Source organism: Brachyhypopomus gauderio, chromosome 5, assembly GCF_052324685.1.
Source record: "Brachyhypopomus gauderio isolate BG-103 chromosome 5, BGAUD_0.2, whole genome shotgun sequence".
Classification (NCBI taxonomy): Eukaryota; Metazoa; Chordata; class Actinopteri; order Gymnotiformes; family Hypopomidae; genus Brachyhypopomus; species Brachyhypopomus gauderio.
The window spans coordinates 4,100,989-4,118,777 of record NC_135215.1 but is presented as its reverse complement, the minus strand read 5'-3'; the positions used below and the strand labels follow the sequence as shown (position 1 = coordinate 4,118,777).

At 49.0% G+C, this 17,789-nt stretch overlaps 1 protein-coding gene across 11 annotated transcripts in view; it reads right to left on the bottom strand.

Moving 5' to 3' along the window:
• Positions 1–17,789, bottom strand: part of grip1 (glutamate receptor interacting protein 1) — a 187,332-nt gene that overhangs the window by 6,958 nt on the left and 162,585 nt on the right. For 7 of the 11 annotated variants that reach the window (XM_077005013.1, XM_077005009.1, XM_077005011.1 and 4 more), the window contains exons 13-20: positions 17,071–17,216; positions 15,101–15,181; positions 10,389–10,458; positions 9,225–9,370; positions 7,141–7,345; positions 6,424–6,563; positions 4,877–5,062; positions 686–854 (exon numbers count right to left, since the gene is read on the bottom strand). In XM_077005013.1, the coding sequence (XP_076861128.1) occupies positions 686–854; positions 4,877–5,062; positions 6,424–6,563; positions 7,141–7,345; positions 9,225–9,370; positions 10,389–10,458; positions 15,101–15,181; positions 17,071–17,216 (1,143 nt within the window). The remainder of the gene's footprint in view (positions 1–685; positions 855–4,876; positions 5,063–6,423; positions 6,564–7,140; positions 7,346–9,224; positions 9,371–10,388; positions 10,459–15,100; positions 15,182–17,070; positions 17,217–17,789) is intronic. The other 4 variants (XM_077005012.1, XM_077005017.1, XM_077005019.1 and 1 more) reach the window with 1 other exon arrangement.

Sequence of the window (17,789 nt, the reverse complement as noted above, 5' to 3'; positions counted from 1 at the left end):
GTAATAGCGTTACATTTAAGGGTACATTCTTCAATTTGCGTTCTTATATATATTTAAGTGTACCTTCTACCTCTGCACAGGGCACGATGGGTTCTTTTAAAACCCGCTGGAGCAGCCACCACTTCTCAAATATAATTACCAATTCATTCTTTGGGCTTCAGCTGTGCGAACAATGCAGCAAAGCACAAATATAAGAAATCTCTCTGTGGAGCTCAGCTATGTGAGCGAACCTTTTCATGTAGATGTCATAACATGCTATTGAGCACGAACAGTTAGTGCGGGGTAGCAGAGAAAAAGTATGACACTATATGGGTAATGTACATTTTGGAGGACAATCAAAACTTTATATAACCATGAAAGAGAAATTAATATTACCAATTCCATTTACTCCATTAACTTTAATTATAATTTTTCACAGCCTCATAACCGGTGCACAATGTTACAAATTAAAAAGTTTAGTTTGATTAAAATAAAACAACAAGTGTGCGCGGCTTTGACATTAATATAAATTAATTTTTAAGAAAAGGCTCAGGTTCTTAAAAGTGTAAGCTAAAAGTGTGAATAAAAAATGTTTAGACTGAACTTTAGGTTCATGTTCTTAAAGATGGGCTGGTTTGGTGTGTGTGTGTGTGTGTGTGTGTGTGTGTGTGTGTGTGTGTGTGTGTGTGTGTGTGGTGACACCCACCCGCTGGTGGCGGGACGCTCCCACTCGTCGTCACTGAGGCCCAGCTCCTGCAGGACGGTCCCCCTGTGCCGAGAGCCGCTGCCCGGGGACAAGCTGCCCCGCCGCACCTTGGCGTTCCTCCACTCGCTGCTGTGTGAGCTGTAGCCCGACGCCTGGAAGCCTGTTGGGGCTGAGAGAGGGAAACGCACGCACGCCCACGCGCCCATGCACACGCACACCCATATGCACACGCAAGCACGCCCATATGCACACGCACGCACGCACGCCCATATGCACACGCACGCACGCCCATGCACACGCACGCACGCCCATGCACACGCACAGACACACGGAGATCATTATTAATATGTGAGGCCATATGGTCGAGCAGCCCACCAGAAAGACACTGTGACTTGTTGTGAATTCAGCTACAACAGAGTTCATCTGTATTCATGAGATTATCACTCTAGAAGAGAGTTTTTGTTTTTTCTCCACTGGCATAGATCAACTGTTCCTGATGCTATGAACTGAAGCTAAATCCCAGTGAATGAAAGGTCTTAAGGTAAGTTTAAACTGCTCTTTGAAGTCGGACCTCAAAATCCCCGCTGTGAACGAATGAGGAAATAACATCAGGGAACGGAAAGCCGTGCACCCATTCAAGAGCGAGAAGAGTCCTGGGAGTGAGCATGGAGGCTTGGAAATGGCCTGCATGGCCTTATAGGACTGGAGGAAGAACAGAGAGGAGGGTGGGGCAGGAAGAGTGGGTGGGGCAGGAAGAGTGGGCAGGGCAGGAAGAGTGGGCGGGGCAGGAAGAGTGGGCGGGGCAGGAAGAGTGGGCAGGGCAGGAAGAGTGGGCGGGGCAGGAAGTGTGGGCGGGGCAGGAAGTGTGGGCGAGGGACAGCTGGCTGCCCATAATGCACTAACTGTCTGGACTGTAACACCTGTGTGCTGTCAGTATCCCGGATGCTGCAGATCAGAGTTCTGAATAGTACAGAATATACTTGATTAATCTCTGAGAAAATCAGGGAATCACTGAGGGTGATTTGATTAATTACAGCAATCACATGATCCAACGAATGTATAGAATTTTGGTCAAGAAAAAATAATGCAGTCAAAGGCTTCGCCAGTGTGTGCAATACAGTATACTGCATATCTCAATGGCAATATGAACTTGTGCCATTTTATACTCCAAATGCATTATTTTCTTTACTGGTGGTAATTAGCTCTATGTAGACATGGGTTTCTGGGTAATTTTTTTTTTTCTTTTATGCTTTTCAAATATTTATTGCGCAATCCTAAAATGCTCCAGTGTGGCATTTCTCTCAATATCATTCAGCCTTATTATAAAAGTAGTTTCAGAGCCACAGGGAAGGTACAGATCCATGAACGCTTTCTAATGAAGTGAACGTTGGTCTCGTGGGTACGGAGATGCATTTACGAAGCATGAATAATCTTTCAGTGTAAGAAATTGCATATAGTTTTGTTTGAATTGTACACCAGGCTGGGAGTCTTGGATACAGTGGTGCCAACGTCTCGTTAGAACATTATACCGGCACATCTCCCATACAATGTGCTCATCGAACTCATCTGGCTTTTAGAATAAATCTAGTTTTTCATTCAGATATTGCTGAATGTTTAAAATAGCTCACAAATGTAATATTAACACCATTTCCTCGAGCCTTGAAAGCAAAGTAGACCAAAAAACAACCATATAACGCATTGACGGCCCATGTTGGTATTTGATATTTGACTTTCAGAGTTCTTCTGAAAGTGTAGATGTAGCTAAGTAGGTCTTCGGTGTGCGCCTCTGTGTCCTATGGCACCACTACATCCATCATTTAGCAGGCAGATTGCGATTCCTTGTGTACATCTTGAACATATATGATTCATGCATCTCCACTCAGCGGAGAAGGCCCCACTGCCTTGGGGATGAGGATGTGCAAGTGGGAAAGTGAGAGAAAGATAAAGAGAGATAGAGATAGAGAGAGAGAGAAAGAGAGAATGAGAGGCAAAGAGGTGTTAGAGAGAAGGGAAGAGTGAGAGGGAAATAATAAAAGGAGGGAAAGAGGTAGAAAATGGAGAGAGAGAGACAGAGAATGAGAGGGAAAGAGGTAGAAAAGAGGTAGAAATGAGAGAGAGAGAGAGAGAGAGAGAGAGAGAGAGAGAGAGAGAGGAGTGAGAGGTCACCCTCGAGATATATGTCAGCGGGACAGGGTGAGATTTATCATCTCTCTAAGCGAAAATTGATTGAAGGTGACACGCGATCGTTAGGGGGAAGGTTAAGGCCTTCAGGGGAAGTTGGCTGAGCAGAAGGATGAGCTCTGGCCCCAGACACTCACGGCTAACAAGGAGAATGCGGGTGTGCTACAGCAGACATGACCCAACAGCACCTCTGAGTATATGTGCCCATGTCAGTGTTGAGGGATTTGGTCATTACCGGACCTCTCACAATAGTTTATTGTAACATTTTTCATAGATGATATTGAAGAAAATTGACCTCCTTTTCTTTAGGCAAACTAATGAAGTAAGGCTTTACAAAAATAATTTGCTTATGTCAACATATAATGGTCCCATTATATGCTGTCAGCGATGAGTTTATTACAGCAGTTTATTAGAAATAGTGGTTTATTAGAAACCCCTCGTAGGGGTACACTTTGGCTGGACAGCTCATTTGTCAGAGTTCTGAGTCTCTGTTTGCCACCAGCTCTTCACTGGTGGTCATCGTGCTGACCACAGGAGTGCTTCAGAGTGGGAGCCTAGTAGTGCCACTGACCCTGCACAGAAGCTCGGGTGCTACAGGAACATGGATGACCACGTCCTGGCCGCTGTGTCTGTGTGGCAGTAGCTACGCGCAATGGTCTGGTTAAACGGTCCATTTACAGATGGACTACAGTCTACGACTGCACTCTGATAAAATGCAGGGAGAAAGCGAGGTGTTTCTAAGAAAGTGGGTGGAGAGTGCTAAACTTGAGAGCAGTCAGAGGTAATACTTTTATGTGATACCAAATCTTATGGTTAACTGCTGTGTTTATGTTCTAATAGACACTGGGGAGGGGATCCCCTGCTTTACGGTGCCCATTAGGACATAAACACGGCCCATTTGGGGAGTAATAATCGCTACCGCTATCAGTTAATAGAACATGGGTGTTTTTCCACATTTTTTACCTGCCTTCTCCACAAGACGGAGGATTAGACCTGACCAGGAGACTCCGGCATGCAGCAGAGACTAACCGAAATTCACATGCACTATTCACATGAGGTCTGCTAACAGTCGTGTGCATCCCTGCACACATTAGCAGACATTTTACCACTTAACAAAATAAAACGCTCACCCGCACAGACAGAGGAGCGGACAGGACTGACACAAGACAATTAATCTAATGGACACTATTGTGTTGGATTATTACTGCACACTTTGATTTACTGCTGGTCCAGGGAGACCGGTACTTAGCATACAAAGGTTTATTAGCTATCTGCATGTTTACGGAGTCTGTTAGGGTGTTATGTAGCCGAACATACTACACGCGTGATCACGAGAAGAGGCTGGTTGTCAGCAAAGGCAGTAACTTATCACTGCAACGGACAGACATTAAATAGGAATCTTCTGAACTGAGTTTCGAGAAAATGTACCCGTCATAGACGGACAGCGCAGTTAGCCCAATTAGTTACTATGGCTACTTAGCTTGAAGGCTTAATAATATGTTGTTTCATAAGACCAAAGATTTTGCGAAGTGCGCAGTTAAGGCATACAGAAGTGGATAGCTGTCTCAGGCTCCTCGGGCTGAAGGGGAAGGCAGCGGCTGGCTGTCTCTTTTACAGGTGTTTCTTATCTAAAATGGCCTCACACAGCACACTGTACTGGTATTAACAAATCTATTCTTTGGGGAAAAAGCCACTTTATATATGGTCTCTGTTTTCAATAAAAGCAAATTAGACTTATGATAATCCAGGAATACTTCAAAAACACATTCATTTTTTCTTTTTTTAATTTAGTGGAAGGAGTTGGAAGCTCGCCACTGCTGATAAGACCTACCTTAGACTCTCTATTCACAGCTGAAATAAATCAGCGTAATAAACGCAGTACTTACAATAAGAATGAATTATAAAAAGACTAAAGAATAGACTGCGATTATGTTTTCTTCCACACAAATAGGCCCCGGACTATATTTTGATGTTTTTCTTTCTCACGTGGGGACACGTGGACACACCCACCCTGGGTGCTGAAGGAGTTGTCGACGGCGGAGCCATCCCAGGAATCGACGGCACTGTCCACGCTGGGGATGGTGGTGGAGTAAATGTCGGATAGCTTGCCCGGCTTCTGCCCGCTCTGGTTCTCGTCGTCCACGTCACTCAGCTCACCCAGATGGCCGGGGGCCGATGGCTGCTTGGGACTCCCCACTGTGTGGCCGCGGACACACACACACCCACACACACACACACACACACACACACACACACATTCACACAGGCAGACCCACACAGGACACTGAGCTCAGTGTGTGTAGTCTAGGGTGTTTGTGGTGATGTGTACAGTATGTAGTGAAGTGTACAGTGTGTGGTGCGCTTTGCTGTGTGTGATGCAAAGTAAAGTCTGTGCAGTGTGGTCTAAAGTGTGTGTGTGTGTGTGTGTGTGTGTATGTGTGATGTGTAGAAGTGTGGTGCAGTGTATCTTGTGTATGTTGTGGTGTACAGTGTGTGTGTGGAGTGTGTGTTACAGTGTGTGTGTACGTACAGTGTGTGTGTACGTACAGTGTGTGTGTGGCGTACAGTGTGTGTGTGGCGTACAGTGTGTGTGTGTGTGTGTGTGTGTGGCGTACAGTGTGTGTGGCGTACAGTGTGTGTGTGTGTGTGGCGTACAGTGTGTGTGGCGTACAGTGTGTGTGTGTATGTGTGGCGTACAGTGTGTGTGGCGTACAGTGTGTGTGTGTGTGTGTGGCGTACAGTGTGTGTGTATGTACAGTGTGTGCGTATGTACAGTGTGTGTGTGTGGCGTACAGTGTGTGCGGTGTACAGTGTGTGTGTACGTACAGTGTGTGTGTGTGTGTGTGTGTGTGTGGCGTACAGTGTGTGTGTATGTACAGTGTGTGTGTACGTACAGTGTGTGTGTGTGTGTGTGTGTGTGTGTGTGTGTGTGTGTGTGTGTGTGTGTGTGTGTGTGTGTGTGTGTGGTGTACAGTGTGTGTGTGTGTGTGTGTGTGTGGTGTACAGTGTGTGTGTGTGTGTGTGTGTGTGTGTGTGTGTGTGTGGTGTACAGTGTGTGTGTGTGTGTGTGTGTGGTGTACAGTGTGTGTGTGTGTGTGTGTGTGTGTGTGTGTGTGTGTGTGTGTGTGTGGTGTACAGTGTGTGTGTGTGTGTGTTGTACAGTGTGTGTGTGTGTGTGTGTGTGTGTGTGTGTGTGTGTGTGTGTGTGGTGTACAGTGTGTGTGTGTGTGGTGTACAGTGTGTGTGTGTGTGTGTGTGTGTGGTGTACAGTGTGTGTGTGGTGTACAGTGTGTGTGTGTGTGTGTGTGTGTGTGTGTGGTGTACAGTGTGTGTGTGTGTGTGTGTGTGTGTGGGTGTGTGTGTGTGTGTGTGGTGTACAGTGTGTGTGTGTGTGTGTGTGTGGGTGTGTGTGTGTGTGTGGTGTACAGTGTGTGTGTGTGTGTGTGTGTGTGTGGTGTAGTGTGTGTGTGGTGTACAGTGTGTGTGTGGTGTACAGTGTGTGTGTGTGTGTGTGTGTGTGTGTGTGTGTGTGTGGGTGTGTGTGTGTGTATACTCACGCTCTCCTTGCTTCTTGATCTTCAGAGTGACCGACTCTCCTGCCATCTGCAGCAGGTGGATGGCCTCGCTCAGGGGCTTCCCCTTCAGGCTGTTGTTGTTTATGGCCAGGATGCGGTCCCCGACATGGATCGCACCCGTCCTGCCCACAGCGCGCACACACACACACACACACACACACACACACACACACACACACACACACACTGCCTCACACTGACCCTCCAGACCACCAAACACAAGACTGCGAGTCCTTACACAGCACGTCCCTCTAAAAATGACAGCTTTCCACTTTATCACCTAGACACACCTTAGGGGCCTTCTGGATTAAATCAAGTAACCTTAGGGGCCTTCTGGATTAAATCAAGTAACCCTAGGGGCCTTCTGGATTAAATCAAGTAACCTTAGGGGCCTTCTGGATTAAATCAAGTAACCCTAGGGGCCTTCTGGATTAAATAAAGTAACCTTAGGGGCCTTCTGGATTAAATCAAGTAACCTTAGGGGCCTTCTGGATTAAATCAAGTAACCTTAGGGGCCTTCTGGATTAAATCAAGTAACCTTAGGGGCCTTCTGGATTAAATCAAGTAAAATTATGTCTAATTACATAACCTACAGATCTGGCGACCAGGGACAGCAAACACCAGGGCTACAGCTCTTGCAGTGCTGACGTAGGTGTGTGGGTGGTGTCGGGCGGAGGAGGGGCGGCGGCCGTGCCGTACCTCTCGGCCAGGCCACCCTTGGTTAAGCTGGAGATGATGATGGGGTCGAAAGGCTCCTCGGTGCCGGAGATGGTGATGCCGAGAGGGCCTCCGTAGCGCTTCAGCTCCACGGTGTAGATGATGGCGCCCGAGCTCTCCTGCTCGTCTGCAACACAGGCCAACAGCACACGGGCGTCCATGTGAACACGGCCCGCCCGCAGGACACCTCGCAGGGGGCAGAGAGCAGAGCGGAGATACCCCTCACCACACCGGACAGAGAGAGAGCAAACGTGCACGCGAGCGCCAAGGTGGGGTAGGGGTGGAGGGGGGGGGGGGGTGTTTAGGGGTGGGGTTGGGGGTATTGTAAGGGGTGGGGTTAGGGGTATTGTTAGGGGTGGGGAGGTTGTTAATTTTTAAGAAATTTCAAGAATAGAGCAGAAAAGGTTAGGACAGGAAACAGAAAGATAAAGGACAAACCTAAAAAAAAAACCCTAGAAAAAATAACAAAGGGAAAAAAACTAAGTGATAATACTGAAAGATGACAAAGGCGGTAAAAGAGGAAAGAAACAAAAAGTTAAAAGGAAAAAGGGATTTAGAAATGTAATACAGATGAGGTATCGAGCAGGAACATTTGCACTGGAAAAATACAGAGCATAAAGACAAGAGTGCTGGTAAAATGAAGGCAGAGTCCCAAATGACGAGCGGAGGGACGGAGCTACTGAGCTCCGTAGCAGGAGGTGCCAATCACAGGGTTGAAAGGAGCAACAGTGAGTCTACCAACACAGATCTGCTGTGTACCACCACAGATCTGCCGAGGGGTGAGAGACGGTGGGGGGGGCGGAGGCGCTGAGGTCACTGGGGGAATAATTATGAATTCTGACAGAGAGCAGGCTCGGGGGGGGGGGGGGGGGGGAAGGACGTGCGTGGGCCGAGCAGGGTGTTCAGCTAAATGCCAGCGTGCGGACATGATATTCGCCATGGAAACATCAGCGGGAGGTGCCATTACCGTCGTGCAGGGCCATGGCCCCAAAAGCCATCGCACCGGCGCTGGCCCGTTGCCATGGCTGTCGGTTGCTTCCCCAACATTCCCTACAGCGCGCCTCTCCAATAAGACATCACTCGAAAGATGTGTGCTTAACATTTGACCTACAGCAGCTGTATGGCAGCCCTGAAAGGGCAATGATTAAATGTGGTTGTTTAGCTCCAAGGCCAAAGACCGACACGAGAGGGCAACCCGCGAGCAGCGAAGGGGGGGGGGGGGTGCTGTGCATGCTCTCTGTGCTGCCTGAGCTCTGCCTCTGTGCTGCTGTAGCTCCACCCCCAACACATTCTGTGCGACCACAACCCCGCCCCTCAAAAGACTCTGGAGTACTGCCCGTTAGCAGACTCCGTCTGTTACTTCTGTTTAACCCCGGCTGCAACCAGACGGAGAAGTCATGGCTGATTCACATCTGAATCATCTAAAAATGGCATGGACACGCCCCCCATACTGCCAACACCCTTGTGCATCTCACACACAACTCAGTAGCCATACATTAAGGAGGTTTCAAAAACAGTCAAAGATTAAACAGCTATTACTTTAAGGCTAATATGAATCTTTAGCCTTCTTCTCTCAGTCATTATTAATAAGCTGACCCACTTTTAAATGATTGGCCTGCTTCCGTGACTTGTGTTTAAATGTTATTGAGGAGTGTGGATACTTGGAGCACAACAGGCTGCTACTCTGAGCCTTGCCTACCGCCTCGCCGCTCGAAGCCAGAGAGAACCAACTCTGAGGAGTTCCAATTAGTTAATAGAAGCAAGCGAGCATTTAATTGGACTGATTAAACTCATTTGCCTCTATGTGCACAATGGCAGTAGTGTTGGGTGCAAGAGACAACGGGGAAGCAGGCTGCACCAGTGTTCACACTGGTTCTGTTATTTTAGTTGGATTACGCTCCTTTTTGTGTTCACATTTGTCAGACTCCGGGAGCTGAGCGATCGTCAAATAGGACTGTTTACGAAGCCGGTTTTTTATCTTGGCCTTTATGAGTGTCTGCTTCTTGAGTCTGGGCCATGTGTGTGTGTGTGTGTGTGTGTGTGTGTGTCGAGAGACCCAGGAGTACCTGAGTTGTCCTCATCCTTGCGAATCTTCAGTTTGACCAGCTCCTCACACTGCTGCAGGATCTGGACAGCGTCCTCCATGGAACAGTTGTCCAAGCGGATGTTGTCAATGGCCAAGAGCTTATCTCCCAGCTCCAGAGTCCCGGTCCTGAGAAACAGGATATGTACCACTCAGAGCAAAGGCCACTCCGCCTCCCCCAACAAACACAATATCAGACAAGACGTTCAGCGGAATTTCACATTCGTAATTCAGAGGACAGTCCACAGAGCGCAGACAACAGAAGCGTGTGGCCCTGAGCAAAGAGGCTGGACAACACCTTCACCTACCAGTTCCGTCATATCGTAACGTGATTCAGCTGAACTATCGAACCGTGCAAGACTTTGATTGCAATCACATGGTGTGTAGTTAGCCATGGCAACGCCAACTGGCCACATAATGATGAAGGCAGGCTTTTCAGCCACTTTAAATAGCCATGCTTTTGCATGTGAGCAGCTAACCCACAATCCCCTCGTTTGCATCATTATCAGGCAAAGGCACACGGCATTAGATAACAGCCCGGCAAATTAGAGCATCTCTGCAGAGTGTGCAGCATTTAGCGAGGCTTGCAAAGTGACACCATGCAGAGATAGGCCCCTCCCAGAGATAGGCCCCTCCCAGAGATAGGCCCCACCCACATTCAGCCCAGCTCACTCTGAGCCATCGTCCACTCTCCTTCTGGATCTGTCGAGGAGTCACTGGATGTAATCAAGTGCTGGGCACTCTGCTGAATTTATCTAATTGATCATTAACTAAATAATACTGCCAGTGTCAGATTGAGCTCCTGTGGAGCACGGCAGCATGTCAAGGGTGTAGGGGTGTAGCGGTGGGATCGCCACAGGCAGCAGGTACGGGCCGCCCAAGTTCGGGAGGCGGGGTCATTTAGACCCACAGCAAAACACATAACGTTCTGGAGATTAATGAGTTTGAGGACGAATCAGGCTGAGCTGGAAGCCATGACCGTACTTCATCATGAAGGTTACTTGAATGGATATTTTGGGACTGCACAGCACCCAGTATAAGGTTCAAGGCAAAAAGCTAAATGCGGGTCACCTATGTGATACCGGGATGTCACGACCTCCTCTGACTGTTCTAAATGAGCAGTAACAGCTGAACTGAAAATGCTCACCTGTGTGCCACGCTGCCCTTCTTAATGTCGGAGATGATCAGAGGGTCTCCTGGCTTCCTGTTGGATGGAGCTGAGACAGGAAATGGAGGAAGACAAAGAAATAACCATGAGCGAAGCACAGAGGGGAGCTAGCGCTTCTGTAGGTGGGAGGGGGATTGTGGGGGACCGAAACGGCTGTCAGTGAGGCGCCTGGTCCTAACACGCGTGGCGCACCTTACGGCCCCGTGGAGGGACGCTCGTGCCGTCTCCGCCGGAGGCAGCGAGGAAGACATCGATGCGGTGCCGTGTAACCGTGACGAGGCGGCGCTGGGTCGCCTTCCGCCTACGCCGATATGCTCAGCACGTTTGGTATTCAGAGAGCAGACCGCCACGCCTTTATCCCCCCCATTTTAAGAGACTACAGTTCTCTGTAGCTGTTTCTACCGCCGAACAAACGTTAATGCCCCGTGGAGGCTCTAAAGCCAGAGCTCGGGAAGAGTTCTCCCCGATGTACTGCAGGTGAAGACGAGGATGAGGAAGGCAGGGGAAAGAGCAGACGCAAGACTCTGGTCTCTGGCGCTAATGAAGCCCTCTCCCCAGGCCGGAGGGAAAGGAACACCTGGGGAGGTGTTACTAAAACATCTGCAGCATGCAAACTGGGTTACAGCCAGCTGAAACGGTATTTGAAACAAAACCCTAATCTCTCTCCCACGAGGCAGGGGAAGTTGGGGTGGTGGGGTGAGAGAGAGAGAGGGAGAGAGCGTAGTTGATGATTCAATCAAGATGCCGCAGATTAGAGGGGCGGGCCGACCATCACGAGCAAGCCAGAGAAATTGCCTCGGGGCTGTCAATCACAGTGAGCTGTGCTCCAACAAGCGCGAACCTCCACGGGAAAACTGTCAAAGCAAGGTGCCAAGTGACCGGTCTACACATCTGATGATTACATTTACAAACAGTTGTGCCAAGATCTGACAGAGGACATAATCACTTTTTCCCCTACTGGACAAAACAGACACTGCAGAGGCTCGCGACCGCAGGGCCCACCCCGCCATATGGGCTTATTACAGAGCCGAATGGTGTTTGCCTTCTGAAGCTGCACATCAAAGCTCTGCTCTCTGCTCTCCCGATCCATACTGATGAATCCCGGCCACTTGCAGCAAATCAAAGTGGATCACAGGTTTTACCACAAAAATGAAGTGTTGCAAGCCCGTCAGCCGCATTTAACAAGCTACACCGACCCGGCAGAACATGGAAACCAAACTGCAGTCATTTTAAACTTCGTTTACAGGTGCTCCAATCAGCACAGGGCCACCACAGCCCACGGAGCCGCAGAGCTCCGCTCCAATTTCAGGGAATTTTCCCATTCTGTGGGCGTCACTAGGCCAGATGGGGGCTCACTGGATGGTGCCTGTGGGGAAGCTGATTTGTTATAGTCTCTTCCTTTCCCACCGTCTGCTGTCTGATGCCTGTTGTGTGTCTGGCGCAGCCTTGCAGGCTGAGTGGCAGGTTGAGATTCTGGGAGCGGCCCTCGTACGGCCCGTGTACCCGCCCCGTCAGTTCTCATGGGAGAGCAGCACCGATGCTTCTCAGATGTGCTGCGTCATGCTGGTTCAATGCAACGGTCCATTTTATAGTGGATTTTAATAGGTGTTAACTGTAATGTGTTATGACAACACACAACACTCGTGAGCACACCTCGTTGCATCAGCACCATATAAATTACTGCGCTGAATTCGAATGGCCTCCTTATAATACATAATAAGACACGTCTATCCTGGGTGGGGCTGACTGATGTCTTTTTTTCCTTTTTCTTTTTTGAAGTGGACGAAGCAAAAGGTTCAGGGGACCTGTCCCTGTCTGACTTTACAGCCTCGGCTGAAATATGGTCCATCAGAAGACATTAAACATGGAAGCATTAAGCACTTCACACAGGGAAGAACGAGAGTGAGTGAGTGAGAGAGAGAGAGAGAGAGAGAGAGAGAGAGAGAGCGCAGAGAGAGTGTGAGAGAGTGCAGAACGACGAGAGCGTGAGAGAGCACGAGGAGGAGAGAGAGTATGTGTGAGAGACAGAGGGGGAGATGAAGAGGGAGAGCGTGAGGGGGGAGAGAGCAGAGTGAGAGCACAAGAGAGCGAGAGAGAGAGCGAGAGAGAGAGAGAGAGAGAGAGAGAGCTGAGAGATAGGGAAGGAGAAACACCAGTTTGAGCAGAGTGAGAGCATGACCCTGTAGTCTGTTCGTAGGTGTCCTCGGTGTGTTGCACACAATAACATCAGTGCAGTCGGCCGCTCCCCGTCTCCTTCCTTGCCTTACTCACATTTCTCTCACGCTTTCTTTTCTCCTATACCGTCTGCCCCCGTGTCTACACCCAAACACCACCCGCCCCCACCCCCCCTCCCTCGCCCCTTTACCACCCCACAGCTCTGGGCCATGGGCCAGGTGCAGGAGAAAACTCGACCATGTGGCAAACTGCAACCTGGGAAACGTGAGGTCTAAGGCTGCATTTAGCAGTTAAGCACGCAGGACCGAACGCTCGTGAGCTCCTCTAAAACTCCTTACGCAGTGCTTCATGCATTCAGCACAAAACTCCAATCTCAGTGGAATCTTAATGGATTTCCTAATGTCTCCAATAGGGCAGTGTGGGCTTGGAAGCCTAGAAGAAGCACAAAAACACTGGCGTTTACATAAAAACTCTCAAAGCTTCAACAGCGCTATATCAGCAAGGCACAGAAAACCACATCCCTTTTATTACACTCGCCCCAAACTTTGAAGCCAGAGTCATCTCCAAGCAGCAAACACTTCACTTCTGTCTCTTTGTGATTCGGGGGCCGCATGTTCCTAGGAGGACATTTCACGCAAATTCACTACAGATGGTTAAGTCGTCCAAACTTTACAGAAGCACCACTTTAGAATGTATGCAGCAACGCCATGGTTTTTATTTTTTTCCCCTTCCACCGGTAAACAGCAACAGCTTGAGCGCAAGGCAATTACTGGCGTGTGGCGGCGTGGGAGTTCACCCGGGCTGTACTGTAGGCTTCCATTGTGTGGCAGAGTCAGTAGCGGCTGACTCCACCAGCCAAGAGTGCTGAATTTGACGGGAGTGCCGTGGGCTACGGTGATGAATCACTTCAGCCCGGGCCACCGCAGGGGCACCGTGACGGCAGCAGCTGGCTGGATCTGTGGGCGTGAGGCGCGTGCGTGGGGATGATGTGCAGAGCGCTCGGAGCCGGGCGCGGAAAAGCTCGGCCTTGAAAGACCTTTTAGCGAGTGGGGAAACGCGGTATGCAAAAAGACGGGCCGGGCCGGGCCGGGCAGCTGGCGTCTACGGCAGTCGGCAGGTACGTGGCGGGGTAGGAGCAGGGGTTTTTTTTTTTTAGAGGGGGGAGGTCAGAGGTCGTGTTGCTTGGTTGCTCCTGCTGGAGTGTGACGCTCAAATGAGGCAGATTACAGAGAAACCAGAAGTCATATATGGCTCTGTCCTTTTAGATGCATTAATGAACCGAAACGAAAATCTATAAATATGATTCAACAAATAAACTCAATCAACCAGCAGCATATTGGTAACTAACACATTCAATCCAAGACCTAGCTCAGAAAGAATATTACTTTTGTCTGTGGCTAACCGATTCCTCAACACCATCTGTGGCTACATCTAGACACCTGAGCTCTGCTTTGTGTAATTCATTAATGAAATGAAGCTCGTACTGCAGTAGGTGTCCATGTCAATGAGCATCTAGTGTCCAAACTACCAATGGGGAGAAATGGGGAGACCTGGAGCCCAGAGGGCGCCCCCTGCTGGGGAGCATCTCTGAAATGCTTTGCCTCGTACCGCCTTCCAGCAACTGCCTCCACTGGTTCCATTCGGCCCTGTTGCTGAGGGCCTCGTTATGCAAATCAGCAATTAAAGTCGATTAAAGGGACTGTGGGAAGAGCAGGTAGAGCAGCACCAGGGCCAGCGTATCCCTCCTCCACCTCTGACTGCAGCAGCAGACTAATCTGTAATTGTCGCACCAGTCGAATGGAAGTAATTCGGCACTATTTTGTCTGCGTCACCGTGGATGTAATCACAATTACTGTGAGGCAGTGGCTGTCATTTTGCCTAGGACACGATCAAAGTCAAACTTCAAAGCAGAGGCAGAGATGAATGTTCAAACATGAAAGTTCTCTATTCTCAGAAAAATAAATGCACTTGTTATATGGCTAATATGTGCTAAGTAGGCACTGCTGTGGGCTGAACTGTACGCTGGCAGAGCAGAATTCTGCTGTGTACAAGTCGTGGGCTTTAAATGCACATGGACTCAGCAGACAGGAGCTAAGAACAGTGACTGATGCTGACCTGCCCTACTTATGGAGGTGTGTGTGGTGCAACACACAGCTGATGGTGATTCCCAGCGTATGGAGGTATATGTGGTGCAACACTCACAGCTGATGGTGATTCCCAGCGTATGGAGGTGTGTGTGGTACAACACTCACAGCTGATGGTGATTCCCAGCATATGGAGGTGTGCTTATGGAGGTGTGTGTGGTACAACACTCACAGCTGATTGTGATTCCCAGCGTATGGAGGTGTGTGTGGTACAACACTCACAGCTGATGGTGATTCCCAGCATATGGAGGTGTGTGTGGTACAACACTCACAGCTGATGGTGATTCCCAGCATATGGAGGTGTGTGTGGTACAACACTCACAGCTGATGGTGATTCCCAGTGTATGGAGGTGTGTGTGGTACAACACTCACAGCTGATGGTAATTCCGAGCTCCACGCCTGCCTTCTTTGGAAGTTTCACATGGAAGGTGCCACTGCTTGGGATGACAGACTCTGAGTGAGACAGGAGAGCATTCACACACACACACACACACACACACACACACACACACACACACACACACACACACGCAAAAGTGTGTGAACTCACCTAAAGAAATCAGAAGTTCCATCTGTGCCAATTACACTCACTAGACATGTTATCACAGAGACCTACCATGCATCTTGAATGCACATTTTAGAAATGTACAATTAGTGTAGACCATCTGTTTCCATGCCCAGCTGTCAGCCACTGTCTAGCCCATTCATCACTGGTTTCTAACCACTAACCAACTGCTAACTGGACATTATTTGGTGGGAGACCATATTCAGCACAGCACTAATACGGATACCGTAGTGGCATGTCTGTGGGTGTTGGGCAGGTACAGCAGTATTTCTGGGCTTATACAAATGGTCAGTGACCCAAAAATACCCAGACGACAGGTCTTCTAATCACGGATGACTCGGCTTCAGAAAAACATGTATAAGCATTCTGCATTGCTGCACTGCATTGCTTCTGACTGGGTATTTCTGTTTTTATTTAAGCAAAGTTTGTTTAGTTTTTTTTTTTTTTTTTCCAAAATCTTTTTGAGCTACTTTTTGTGCAGCATCAGAGAATAGCCAAGTACACTTGAGGGGACTGCTCCACAGTTTAGTGACCTAAGATCTCCATTTTAGGTTTCTTCTCCATCTGATGTTGTGCTAGGAATCTTTGAGGCACGACTACGTTCGACCCAGTACCTCAATCTTTTGACAGTAGGGAGATGTCGACAGTAGGGAACTTCAGATGGGTCGAACATAGTCGTGCCTCAAAGATTCCTAGCACAACATCAGATGGAGATGAACCCTAAGATGGAGATAAACCCTTAGTGTGGAGGTGAGTGCTGCTCCCATTCTCAGACATTCGGTCCGTGAAATCCACAGAACTCCGGAGAACTCCGGAGAACGTAGAGCGTAGTTGGGAGTAAGAAGACATGGAGATAACTAAAGCAAAATGGCCCCTCCTTCTACGGTTGGGCCAGCACAAAAGCTCATGGCCAATGACAAAAGCATCGAAGCCCCGAGGGACGAAAATCCACAGCCCTCCGATGGCCAGCAATTACGAGTAAAGGCTGCTGTTGTTAAAATGATCACTCAATAATTCAGACGGGCTCCTTTCTCTCCCAGGAGCAGAAGCTGGATCTCTCTGCGGGACCAGCTCAGAGTGATGGGGGGCAGCTCTCCAGCCAAGCCCCTGTGAAATCATTTCTCTCCCCACTTACCTTCCTGGGAGGACAACGTTATTGCTTGGTGAGGAAAAATGGTTCCTGTCTGACTTTATAGAACATTGTCAGTCAATCACCAGTGGAAATTGCTTTGGGGTGCAATTCAAAGACACTTTATGACAGCCAGAAATCAGAAGCTGACAGCAAGACTCGCCATGTCATAGAAAGAAGGTAAAAGTCATTAATATTATTGTTATTTTTGCTCCACATGTTACTATATTTTTGTGCCTTTTAGACGTGCAAAAGCTAAAAGCTATGCTTAAACTGCTAATGAAACCTGTGTGGAATGTGGAGAAGGAAGAGAACCGGCTGGAACATTTGAACACAAAGCTAACGGCCGCATGTCTCTGGGACAAGTGGAGCCACTGTCAGGAGCTTCGATTGAGCTGACACAGCTTGGCATGGGAGAGAACACGTCAACCGTAAAAGAGTGATGGAGCCAAGTCCTCTCTCTGGCCCTGCACCAACACCTGAAACCACACGACCACCCAAAGTTCATGTTCTCCAGACCACCACTCAGCTGACCTGCTTGTGCTGGCTATTTGTAGATGTCAAACAGGTAGCGGATAGAATAAGGGGGGGAATAAGACACTGGGCTGCAGAACACGGGTGGGCGGGGCTCCGGCCACGACCCCTCACCTGCCACGTCAAACTCGATCTCCAGCGTGACCTTGCTGGTGATGCCGGAGTCACGCAGCAGCTGGTTGGTCTCCTCCAAGGTGCTGTCCTCCGTGGGGACACCGTTGATGGACAGGATCCGGTCTCCGATCTGCAGGATGCCGCACCTGCACACAGGCGGTGGACTCGTCACACGAGGGTACGGAAGGGCGGGATGATTGCCAGAAGCCTTCCAGCCACATGGCCTACAAGGCTGGAGACGTCCAGGCACTGAGCTCCGGCTGGCTTGTTTGAGAATCTCATATATTACACCGGATAGCATGGAACAGTGCACATAATTGAATCCTACGACCTTTGAGGCTCAGCTGTGCAGAACTATACACTGACCTCATCTCTGCGTTCTGCAGTGAGAAACCAAACATGTCTGACAGCTCATGGGACTACATGTACCATAATCTGAGGTATTTACATCTGTTTACACAACCCTCGGGAATATAGCACTTTAACAAAGAGTATCCGAAGGCCCGATGCTGTAAATAATAACACAAGCCAGGCCTTGATATCTTATTATTAAAAGGCTCATGCCCATCAATACCGCTACAATTACAGAAGCTAACTGCAGGAGCTGGACTAGGACTTCGTAATTACTGGGAGGTCTGGGCATAAATTCTGTCAGCTGCTACACGTGTAAGTTCATTTAGATGCCATCTGCGGCACGAGCGCTCAGGCAATTAAAGCTA